This window comes from Uranotaenia lowii, chromosome 2 (assembly GCF_029784155.1).
Source record: "Uranotaenia lowii strain MFRU-FL chromosome 2, ASM2978415v1, whole genome shotgun sequence".
Classification (NCBI taxonomy): domain Eukaryota; kingdom Metazoa; phylum Arthropoda; class Insecta; order Diptera; family Culicidae; genus Uranotaenia; species Uranotaenia lowii.
Genome location: NC_073692.1, coordinates 24,236,065 through 24,248,910, shown reverse-complemented (window position 1 = coordinate 24,248,910; position 12,846 = coordinate 24,236,065). Strand labels below are relative to the sequence as shown.

At 36.7% G+C, this 12,846-nt stretch overlaps 1 protein-coding gene across 1 annotated transcript; it reads left to right on the top strand.

Annotated features, from left to right (window-relative positions):
• The first annotated feature begins 11,398 nt into the window (after positions 1-11,398).
• LOC129744236 (uncharacterized) lies at positions 11,399-11,932 on the top strand. Its single transcript, XM_055736656.1, has 2 exons — positions 11,399-11,446; positions 11,511-11,932. Coding segments are annotated over exons 1-2 (303 nt in total). The 5' UTR covers positions 11,399-11,445; the 3' UTR covers positions 11,813-11,932.
• The last annotated feature ends 914 nt before the right edge of the window (positions 11,933-12,846 follow it).

Here is a 12,846-nt window from a genome sequence, read left to right as displayed (position 1 = left end):
TCGAGTCCTCTCGCAAGATACATTACTTTATTTTTAAATTGATTTATCGAGACCTCTCGCTCGAGTTTTTTCTATAGTTGTATCGAGTCCTCTCGCAAGATACCTTGTCAAAATCGTTTTATTTTCATATCGAGACCTCTCGCTCGAGATTTTTTTTTTTTTTTAGTTGTATCGAGTCTTCTCGCAAGATACATTACTTAAGGCTAGTTCATCCTAGGAGACATTTGGTCTCGAAACGTTCTCAATGTCTCCCATTTTATTCGGGAGACAGCGAGACTCTCATGTTTCCAAAACAACAGACAACAAAGATCGTCTCAAACAAAAAACGCAATTTGGACATTTATTACTAAATGTAATGAGTGAAAGTCATTTATTCGAAGTTATTTCTTTTTTATTATTTTTTTTTTAGATCCGAGAACTCCTGCTCGATTTTATTATTGAAATTCGAGACTTCTTGCACTACTTTTTACTCGAGTTTTAATTTTATTTATTATTTTTAATCAAATATTTTTATAAACAGTTTCATAAATTTTTATTTCGCACTGTAATATCATGAGTACGAAATTATCTGAACGCCATCTTGGCTCCATTCTTGTAGGGAATATATTTTTGTATACTTACTTTTCAGAAGCGAATTCCGTCCCTCTGACTGCGCCATTGTAGTGACCTCTTGTCACATTCACTCTAACACTACACAAACTAGACATTTTGATTATTTAAAAACGCGAATTTCACAAATCACAACCAGAATTTCGCATCGATTGGAAACGTGACTTTTGCTTTCAAAATTACTCAACTGAATGATCTTGTTTATTTTGTATTACACGCTCGTACTATGTATTCAAAATTTGGGTAAATCGGAAATGCTTATTACAGCAGAAAATTACTCATTTCCGAAACGAATGGAATTATTAAAACATGATAACGAATTCTCATAAAGCGTTAACTAGCTATTACTCTGTCACTTCCCTCTTAGTCTTACTTACTACACAGATGTGGGCGATCCACCGATCACCATGTTGTTGTTACCACAAAATTCTACAAACGACTCTCCGTTTTCGCTTATCTGTCCTAGGCCATTGCGCCCCATGATGCGCTCAAAGTCCTTATTATCGGAACCAATCTTTGCGTTGAAGTCGCCTAAGTGGATTTGGATGTCACCCTTCGGAATTTTCTCAACCACGCTGTTCAATTGACTGTAAAACTGCTCTTTCTCCTGCAAATCGGTAACGTCAATTGGCGCATAACACTGGACCATTGTAAGGTTTCTAACCCGTGTTCTGAATCTGGCTACGATTATTCTTTCGTTTATCAGTTCTCATCTTATGAGGGCCGCATGTGCCTGTGGGCTTAATAGGAAACCAACTCTTCGTTCCCGAGTAGCGTGTTCTCCTCGTATGCCAGAGTAAAGCAGTACTTGCCCGGACTGTGTCTTGTGTTCTCCAGTGTTAGATCAACGGACTTCGCTCAGTCCCAGAATTTCAAGCTTGAGGCGGCTAGCTTCTCTAGCAAGTTGAGCCAGCTTGCCTTGTTGGGCAAGGGTATAAACATTCCAAGTTCCAATTCGTGTCCGTGTTTTCGTGCTAAAAGTCGTCGCCAAAGTTCAGGTCGGTAATTTCTTTCGGATTTCGTAACAATTTTATGAATCGAGCTGGCGGGAGCTGCATTTCGTAAATTCAGCCGCTCGCTGCGAGACAGACGCTGCTTGAACCGCCCCTGACCTGGAGAACAGACGCTCGGTTGTTGTTGCATGCCGCCCCTGACCTGGGTCACAGACGCGTGCGACCACCTTCTCAGTCTACATGCGACCAAAGCATCCACCGGGGTTGGGTACCCGATCTCTGCTTAGGTTACTCGCATCCCAGCCGGCACCGCCGGGAAGTAGAGATATGAGTTGTTAATAAGAGGTGATATGACCACTATGGGGTCTCATGTTGCAAATTATCCACCATTTACCAGCCTACGAAGGCTACTATTTGTTGTTTACTTCACATGACATCATACTACTCACTGTGACAACAATCCTCAGTCCTACAAAGGCTACTTTGTGTTGCTCACTTTACATACCACTATACTACTCAATGTGACAACAAACCTCAGTTCTAAAGGCTACTACTCTGTGTTGCTCAAATCACATGACGCAATACTACTCACTGGAACAACACACCTCAGCACAACAAAGGCTATATTATTTGAAGCTCGCTTTACATGACAATACTACTCACTGTGACAACAAAATACAGCCCTACAAAGGCTAGTTTTACGGACTTGAAGCTTTTTAAATTGTTGTTAGATATCAAATCTTAAAACTGTATTTATTTTTCTTGAAGCCACCTAATAAAAATTTACTTGTTAACTTTTCCACTCTCTCTCACACACATACAGTCAACCAAAAGCTCCTTCATCAACCGAAACATTCATGCCGGTTCCAAAGCTTGTGAGCCCCAATGACTCAAACGCTTTCATTTTCCACTCGTTTCCGTTTGATTTTTTTTTCTCCCCAGTAAACCTGTGGAAAAAGTTTCCTTCCCTTCACGAAAAGTTCAGATTTCGCGTTCGTTGTTCGCAGACTCCTTCTAACAACCATCCCGAGATGGTCGTTAACTTATTCGTGATCCGTGGTTTGCTTCCGCGGTTGTATTTTTTTTCCTTCCCAATTGTGAATGAGTAATCTCGGAAGGGCTTAGTGATTTGCAAGTGCTTTTAATTGCGTCGTACTCGTGGGATGCTGTTGCGTCTCGTGGGGAGATGCTGCTTTGAGTTTCCGTGCTGAAATTCCGACGGTCATCATTAGTGTAAAAGGTTACTGTGTCCTCTAGGCTGATCCATTCATTGAAAGGACTGAATCTGGGTATTTTGGTTGACTAAGTCGCTTCCGGTGAAATTCCAATAGACATCCCGGTTCTTTTGCTCGATTCGTTAAGCTAAATCCTGATGCTGGTATTATTCTAGAAAAAACAAATTTTCATGCTGTCATGCGGCTTGGAAAAACTAATACAATATTCAGCTGTGTAAGCATCCGATCGGATGCTGAGTGTTTCGATCAAAAGTGAGTGTAAGCCTGGGTGAGAGTGAGCGCTTATATCGCCGGGAATTTCGTGCTACGTAATTTGTTGGATATTATTCTCATCTCGCAGCCTCCGACCGGCGTTTGTTTGAATTGGCACAGAGCCAGACAACGGATTGAATCATTCTTAAAGTAGTGACAATCGTGTACAATTAACTTAAATCATCTTTGGAGAAAAGTAAAAGGGAAAGCATATATTTGCAGTGAGAAAAACACCAAAAACTTCTCAGGAATAAAATACCGTAAGTATAATAGCTATAAAATATGCCTTTTTATCTCAAGAATTTATCCAGATTTGATTAAATTTCATCGTCTGAATCAAAGCAATCGAAACAACCACGGTTTAAGCAAAGATACCGTCACTTCAAGATAAAGAAGTGGGCTTTGCAGCGAACATACATTCTTCTATATGGATATCCGATGTTCGCAACGCCATCTAAAGAGTTGGGGCAACAAAACTCACCCATGTTACTAAGGATACCAAAGTGTGTCTTGGGAAAACAAATCGCATTCAAAGTTATTATGGTTGGCAGTCAGTACAATATCGACATCTACATTCTTTACAAGCTGAAGAATATTTTTGATTATTTCGTTGAGTTAAGTTATTCTAGTAGCAATTAGAAAGCCTAAATTTGTTTTTGCGTTGCTTTAAACAGAACATAAATAATTTACCTTAGTGGGCCTTCTGGGGCTCTCAAAATTCAAACTTCAAACTTTGTAAAAAACATTGATATCAGGGAAAACCATTCAGGTACATACTGTAAATCGTTCTAAGTAAGTGGTTTTCAAGGAAATAAGGATACATTCAAAACGTTAAAATTTTCGAATATATCTTACCATGGTAGCTTTCGACTTCGCGAGGAATATCATTAGCATCCGGTAAAACTGGTGGAAAATCTTTGGCTTCGAATACGTTTTCAACAATCTTCGGGCCATTAAGTGTTGGTTTCGCATTTTGAATAAGGCTAAAAATCATAAAATGTCCGGTTGTTTCTTCGTACAAAAAAACTACCTACCCTTGGGAATGGTTGGATTTATTAAAAAAATCATCCTCTGAGAAATGATTCTCGCAGATTAAGTGGTGAGGCTTCATGTCTGGATTGCCGCTAAACTTTTTCCAGCACTCAAATGATCTGAAATGTTCGAGATTATTCAATGTAACCGAATTTTATCAATTTTGAAAATAGAACACTTACCTGCCTTTACCAGATGCACGAAAGAATGTTTTCTTTGCTATTCCGGATTTGGAAGCAAAACATCCAACAACTGCACAGTTTTTGCGGCCCATTTTGGTTGAATGACTTCTTGAAATTTATGCTACCAAAACGAATTCAAACAACGGCTACTTTGATTTTTTTTAACCTTTTTCGAAGTTTACGTTATCAAAGACTCGAACTATTAGGTAGTAAAGAGGGTGTACAAGCTATTTTCGCCGCCTGTTATGATACCCCCACTCAGAAGGGAGCAGCACTGAGCGTATAGAAAGGATTTTCGATAAGTTACATGGATGTGGTTTAAGTAAAGTTCAGATACCGGTATTTCAATAGCAACTATCTTCTTTAGTGAGCGTTTTCGATTACGCTCACTGAAGAAGATAGTAAATTGCTATCGAAATACCGGTATGATACCGCTGCGGTATCTGAACTTTTCTTGTACAGTGGTTGATTTAAACGGAATCTTTCAATTGCTTTGATTCAGTTGAATTATTCAACCAAGAAGGCTCTCATATATAAGAGTAAATTATATCAATCATTCGAAGACTATACATCATTATTGCCAATTAAGCCTTTACAGACTTAATAAAGGTGAAATCCATAAAATAACATTTAACATCTAGTTGAACAAGCATTTAAGAAAATAAGTTAAGGAACTGAAATTAGTTTCAAATTTAAAGCTCTGGATTTTTTAATCAAAACCTAAAAACCAAAATCTAAAATCTTTTATTTGATTTTGTGTTGGAATTTTTGTATTCTTGGTTGTGAGCTTAAGTTATTGCTTATTAATCGTGCGTTTGCCATCCGGCAAGACCAAACACAAAAGCTTCGACATCTACAAGTCAATTTATCAGCCTTAGGCAGTAGTGGTGATATGGGATGCGATTTCGGATCAAAAAGTCAATGGAGACAGGATGAAAATTTTTACTCGGACTCGAACCACAAGGCCGGAAAGGACGCCTTTAGTTGTTCGATGCTACCCAGTGGTGGTTGAATCTTATTCTCGATTCCATTTCCCCCTTTTGATGAATGGTTTCTTGTACATATTTTTACCTTGGGGATGTTATATTGATTTCGTACATTTGTTTCCATAATATTAACTTTTTTCTATCATTCAGTCATTGAATAAACTAACGGTTTTGAACAGTTCGATTTAAATTTGGAATACATTTAGTTTCTGGGTTGGATTGTGGATTAAGCGCTTAATTAAGGCCAAAAAGTCCAGAACTTTATAGACATACTCCCAAACCAATGAATTTTGAAATTTAATAATTATCGAAACGTGTAAACGCTGCAGATTTGAAGCTAAAATTATAACTATTTTGAACGCTTGCCTCATTTAGAATTTGTACAAACTTTTTTGCCCAGATTGTGACGCTCCTGGTGGCAGGATTTGAAAGTTCTTGGCGCCCATTTCAACAAACAATTTATTGCTAAAAAGCACTGAAAAAATATCGTGGCTCAAGTTTAAATCAGGAATCTGGGTGAAGAAGGCCCATTAACAAAACAAAAATGACCAATGTTTGTCCGATGTTTGACACCAATTTTTCTCCTTGGGTGATGTTTTTTGTTGTTGCGACTGTCGTTCTTAAGCGACCAAAATGCCTCTTATCAAAGGTTATTTTATGTAAAGTGTAAATAGGATAAATGATCTTTTTTTTTTAATTTTATTTTGGCCAACATAAATCTAATTCGTGATTAAATCAACTCTACACTTCATACTCAAGCTGAAAAAAAAAATCACAAAAAAAAATGGCAAACAACAATTTCCCTCTCTTTTCAATTTAGCCGCCATCATGCATGCAGCCAAGGAATAATTAAATAAGGTACAAGGTTGCCGAAATCACATAAAAATCTATAATTTCACAGAATTTTGAGCCAATTTGCGTCACAGAATCTGTGTCACAGAAAACAGAATTTTAGAAATATTCACAGAATTTAAAAATTTTGCACGTATTTTTCAAAATTCAATTTTTTATGTGAAAAGAAATTTTTGGTTATTTTCTTTGTTGTATGATTGTAACTTGTAAATTTGTATGATTGATTGATTTTTCTTAAGTAAAATTAAAAAAAAAAGCAATTTTACATAATTTTGAATAAAATTCAGGCATCACAAAAAACCGTCACAGAATTTTTGGGTGAAGTCACCGAATTTTTTTTCGTCAAAACACAGATTTTTTTCCGGCAACCCAGACAACCATTTGTTTGATATTTCGAATTTGCAACACAAATAAACGTGCAAGTATACGTACAAACATATCGCATACAATAGGGCGTTTGCTACACACACATACAAGAGGTCTGTTGGGCACACATAAGAGGTTTTTATATGCGAAAAAAACAAAATTCAACCAAAATGTAGGTTTTTCCTTAAATGAATGCTCAATTTCTCTAAAAAAAAACATTCAAAAAGTATATTTCGGATCATTTGCTAACAAGTGGAAACGATTCTGCGATTATTTTATTGGATATCAGTGGAAAACCAGGCAAAACAAAAAATACAAAACAAGCCAACCATCATTGTAAAGCACATTCAACGGTTCCCCCGGATCCTTTGTTCACGTTTTTGGGTCTATCTGGTTTTTGGGTGGAACCAGGAAGATGATGTTGAGAGTTTTCGTCACGAAATTGATTAATTAACTTGAGCAATATTTGTTTGTTTTGTTTGTTTTGTTTATTTTATAGAGGCCTTAAATTCTGAATTCATTCGCCTTGAGCAATATTTGTTCTGCTTTAACTAAAAACGCTCATATCCTGTACAAAGTCTTAATTTTTGTTAAAGAACTTCACTCAAAATTGGAAAAAAATCACAATCAAGTCAAAAATTGATCTAGCTTTGGAAAAATGTGTTGTACATAAGAAACTTTTCAATAGTTTTCATTCATTCTTCAAAAAATATCTTTTTTTAGTCGATTTGTATTCATTTAACATGGGGCTGTCACATTTGTTTGCCCAACGGCTTACTTATACTAATGCACTGTGCAAACGCCCTATGCAGCAAAACCAGTGTATACGTATCATTTTGGAGGCCATATAGGTACATTAGCACACATATTCTTAATTTGGATTGTATTGAATTACGACTTGCACGATTTGTCATGCGAATCATTTACGACTACACTGATTCTTTTTGGATCATACTATGACAATTTACATCATCATATAGATGATTGAGGTTGTAATCTTGTAGGTCTTTGCTCAATATGCGATTGGGAAAATCTTTATATACGACATTTTTCGTAACAATATGGAAAGTTTGACGACTTATTTGGTCGTCTTCTGCGACTTGAGTGCAGGGCTCTCATTTTTCGTCAGTTGAATAAAAATAACATTATTTCAAAGAAATGCGTTTTTTGCTGTCAAATTCATGTTTATATCGTACAATTTATGATTTGCCTGATTGCTGAATTTTTCAACGTTCATGAAGTTATTCTAGTACCTGGACTCCATCCCCTGACGATACGATCTTGCAGCTCATGATGGTTCCTCGACGCTATCTGGAATATATAAATTCAAGGGGATTTGCCTAAAAAGCATTAAACCAAAAGCATATTTCTATAACTAAAACCTTTTAAATCGTAGAACACGTCATCGATGATCTAAAAATAGTCCAACATTTTGAAGCCGTCTTAAGTACGATTCCAATCATCGATGACTCATTATCATAAACGATTTTATTGAACTTATTTGTTTTCTGTACGATTGCCAGCAAATACGTTTTAAGAAAATCAGACATGCGAATTAATTTGCTTAGGTATACGATTGCATGCACATTATTACGAATCAATGCAGTTATATACGATTGTAAAGCATATATCTTCAAGTGGCAAGCAGAGTTGTGAGCTTATTTTGTGTTTTTCAGTTTACAAGTTTTGTTTAAATAACGATAAATGTTATTGTTTCAGTCAAAAATATATTCACGAAATTTAAACAAATATTAGAACAAACATTTATGCTATCACAGAGTGAATAATGCTTTTGAAACATACTTATGATATTGGATACAGCTTTGGCCTGAATTTCGGATAGAAATGTTTCGCCGCCGCGCTCAATGTGAACACTCTGGGGAGAACTTTTATTACCAGCAGATACCTTAGTTCTTTTGTATCGCTGAACTTATCGACTGTAGCTACCGCTCTTTCGACATTTTATATTTTTTCTTTTTAAAATATAATCTCTCATTTTAGCAATCTTGTTTGATAGAAAAATGCACTTTCTGCTAAGATCTAACACCTGGTTGTTATTATAATATAAATCGTATTTCATGTTTAAAAAATCCTAATTTTGAATTATTTTATGCATAGCACGACAAAATCTGTCAATCACGGCTGATCATCGTATATCGATCGTTTCACGGATTTTTTTTGCGAATTGTCGTACACAGTGGTTGAGTTCATATGTACATAAGTACGAGTCTCTTTTCTTGTCGTAATAAAATCATGCAATGCATTTAAATACGATAAAGTATATGCATGGGCCGCACATTGTAGGTGCAGATATACGAAAATGAGTTTAAATAACATTCTATACGATATGATCTTCAAAATTAAATACGACTTCTGGTTGTCTGGGAACCTTGATAAGGTTGTGCCGAGAGCCATATTGGATTTTTTTGTGACGACACATGAACGAATGTATCGAAAAATGATGTGCAAATGGCAGAAATTTCAAAGAAAAACACGTTTTAGAACAAAAATGGTATTTTTTTGGTAATTGGTAATTTGGTAATTTTTTAACAATATTTCTAGAAATAATTTTGACCATTTTGGTAATTCTCGAGCATTAAGCGCCAAATTGTTTAAAAAAATTGGTATTTATTTATCACCATTTTGGAAATGATTGCTTTTGCAGCCGGGGGTGTTTTTTTCAAAAAGAAAATAAGTTTAAGCATTATAATCGTAGTCGTAGGGAATGCGTGACACGAATATGCAAATGAAGAGTCAATTATTGCCACGGAGCCATCAGCAGAACAAGGTAAAAAGATCGCATCAATGCCTGCAGCAGCAGCAGCTGAAGTCCTATTTCAGGGGGGATCGTAATGACGAAGGGTTCTTGAAAGATCGAGAACCAAATGGCCCGAATCGGGGAGGACGAGGAGGAGGTGGTGCAGCTTATCATCGGAAAAATGACTATCGTAGCCGGAGATATATGGGACTTTTATTAAAATGCCGTAAACATTATTTTTAGATATTTTCAAACTTTATTTGCCCCTTAAAAACTATCTGGTAAAATGCAAATCTCTAGGTGCTAAAAAATCATGATCTTTTACATTTCAGATGCAACTGAAACGAAAAATAACCATCTTTAAAGCTTGCCCTCAGAAATTCGAATTTGATTTGAATAATTACCATTTAACAACTCTTCCGTCCTTGTTTCTTATGTTAAAAAAAATAACCATTTTTCGACTTCTCCCTGCGATGTCATTTTATGGGTTCTCACAGAGAAATCATCAAATAACATAACTAAGAAAAAGGTAAAAAATTGTTATTTAAGAACCATAGATGGTTACTAAAATTCGAGCGTGATGGTAGCGAATGGTTGAACAAAAGCTGAGAAAGTGTGTTAGAAGCAATTCTTCAACTTCTCCCAGTAGCCAATATGTTCGTTTGGTATATGACGCCTATTTTATAGAAGCGACCAACAAGTGGAAAACGATTAACTTTATCCTGTTTTGAAATTCACGCCTCTAGTATCAAATCTCACTCCTCAGGTTTTAGACCTCACCGCTTTCAAAACTTATGTTTCATGTGATTTACATTTAACCGTCTCACGTTTAATGTTTAACCTCAATTTCTCACGTCTCGTGCCTTCCTTCTCATTTGTTACATCACATTTTGTAACGTTTAAACTCTTATCTCTTAAACCTCACGTCTCACATTTTATATCCGTTCGTTATACGCCCCATGTTTCATGTCTCACGTTTCGGTGGTTTAAGATTTCACATCTTACGTCTCACCTTTCATGTCTTGCATCCTTTGCCTCTCAAGATTCATGTCACATTTTTTTACGTCTCACGCCTCACATTGCACGTCTCTCCTCACATTCTCACTTCTCACGATTTACCTTTTTCTGTTGTTGAACATAAGACTATAGATGAAGTATTTGGATAAATCTTCACAAATTGTGGCTTTGTATGAACTCTGAAGTAAATATTTTAACTTATACCTTCGCTAATGTATTTCTTAAAATGTTTTTCGATATTAGTGAGAACTTTACTCTCTTTAGTCAAAAAAACTCTTGTTGTTATTTATGACCCTCCTTTTGTGGATTTCTGAGAAATTAAAAAAATACTATCGCGAAGTTTGATTTTGGAGATTCGACCGAATTTTTCTACAATGCCTTATCGAATGCAGTAGATTGCGTAACAACAGGAACGTTTTTTTTTTAAAAAAACGAACACAAACACATACAGGATCTCAATGAAACTTAATGTTTCCTCGAAGAGATTCCTTTCACTTAACTCTAAGCGTACATCTTTCGAGGATATGATGGCTAGCATCTTACAAATGCTAAAACCACCAACCCACAGAAAGTGTACTATGTATGCCGTGACCGGGATTTGATCTCATGACCGTTGGCTTAGAAGACTGGAAGGCTATCCTCTACGCCACGGGCTGCGGCAATGGCGTTTATCAATAGTTTGAAAATTTCAAGATAAATTGGCAAGAACACGCGTCACATTCTAGAATCATCGAAATTGTCTAGACAGTGACCTAGACAATGTTAAATGATAACAGTTCACTTTTCTAAAAAAAAAAACATGATAAGCCTCTGTTTTGATTCTCATACTATCATATCCTTTACAAAGGATTTATTTTAAAGCTATACAAGTACTTACACTGAACTTCTAGAACGCTAATAAAGATACTGATGATGATTAAAGAACTTAAAAAGAAACTGTGCCTAATTGTAACCACTTTCAGTATAATTAAAAATGGAATTCCTGAAATTTAATTTCGCAACAGGGAATCCGAAGCATGTCATTTTTATCTAAACGATAAAAATGGTAGCCATAACATACTGATAGTGCTGGTATCAGATGTTTTGGCCCGTCAAACCTCTAAGATTGATTGAGCCAATAAAACGAAATTGTTTGCAATTTCGTCTATCATTTCCAAATAATTGACGAACGACGAACATAAGAAAGTGATTTTTTCTTGAACGAGTAAGTCCATTAATATAGAGATAGATAATCATATAGTTTAGTATAGAAACCTTTGGATTTCCAGTGTATCGACTTCGGCTTGGAGCAGCTGCTCTGGTTGTTGTTTTGCTGATGGGCGGCAGCAGTGCGGCAATGGGCAGTCCCTGCTTTGGAAACACCGGAATATCGTTCCACCCGAATCCGGAGGACTGTACCCGGTACATTCTGTGCATCGATGAAACGCACCACGATAGGCAGTGTGGTCCGCGGCTGATTTTTGACGTCATCAATAACGCCTGCCATCGGGAGGACGAAGCCATCTGCATCCGGGATGTTCCTACCCCTCCGACTAGAAAACCGGCTGTGCGGAAATATCCAAGAGATTAATTGAAAAAGAATTGTTTAGTATTTTTTTTTGTAACAGACCAACAATTGATAGTGACATAAATAAATGAGTGAGCTTCTTTGGAAACAGTGATCATTAGTTTCCAAATAATGTGTGGTATTTCAGGCAACCATTTTTTTTTCTTATTAAATTCTAGGGTACACTATGCTGTGTAAAATTTAAATTTTTAAACTTCAACGCTCAAAATGTTTTTCTTTAAGCTCAAATTTTCAGATTTTTAAAATTAGATTAAAGCACACAGAATTTTTGAATGGGAAAATGGTAAACTTTTGTTCGAGAAAGCCACTTTTTCTGTTTCAATCAAATACTTTCTGCCCATGTTATGCTAATAAAAGAACCTTAGCAAATTCCCTGATTTCAATTTTGCTGGAGACTAGCAAAGAAATCGTAATAGAAAGAAATAAGCTCTAGAGCGTCTGACAGAAATGACTTAACACATTTTATTTAATTATTTACATGGTTTTCCGTCTCACGTCATAATCTGATGAACAATATTCCTTCAATTAACGAATAGGTCTATGGCAACCGATCTCCAACTTCTTGGGCATCCAACATACGCCACATCACACTTCATTTGGTCTAATCACCTCGCTGCGTCGTTGCTAGTCTCGTTCCTACCGGCAGGCTTCCCAAAAGTACTGCATTGCGATGACAGCTTTTTCTTCGCCGAACAAACTGTCTCGGTTTGCCTTTCCACTCGGTTCGCTGCTGTACCGTCGGTGACGAATAAAAACGCTTCGGCTACGTCGCACACGTTCGGGAACGAAGATTGTATCTGAACAATCGGCTAAAGCTTGCGCTGCCGAAAGTGTTGTGCTTTAAGCTGTAGCGAACCGAACCGACAGTTCGATTTTCATTCTTTCATGCCTCCTGTTTCGCAAATAATTTCATCCTAACTGTCGGCTGTAGGGCGTGACAGTTTTGCGCAGGACTGTCACGGGCGACTGTCATGCCCATACCGTTTCCATGCCCGGTCGTATGCTGCTGGTGCTGCTGCTCGATTCGAATAGACCGA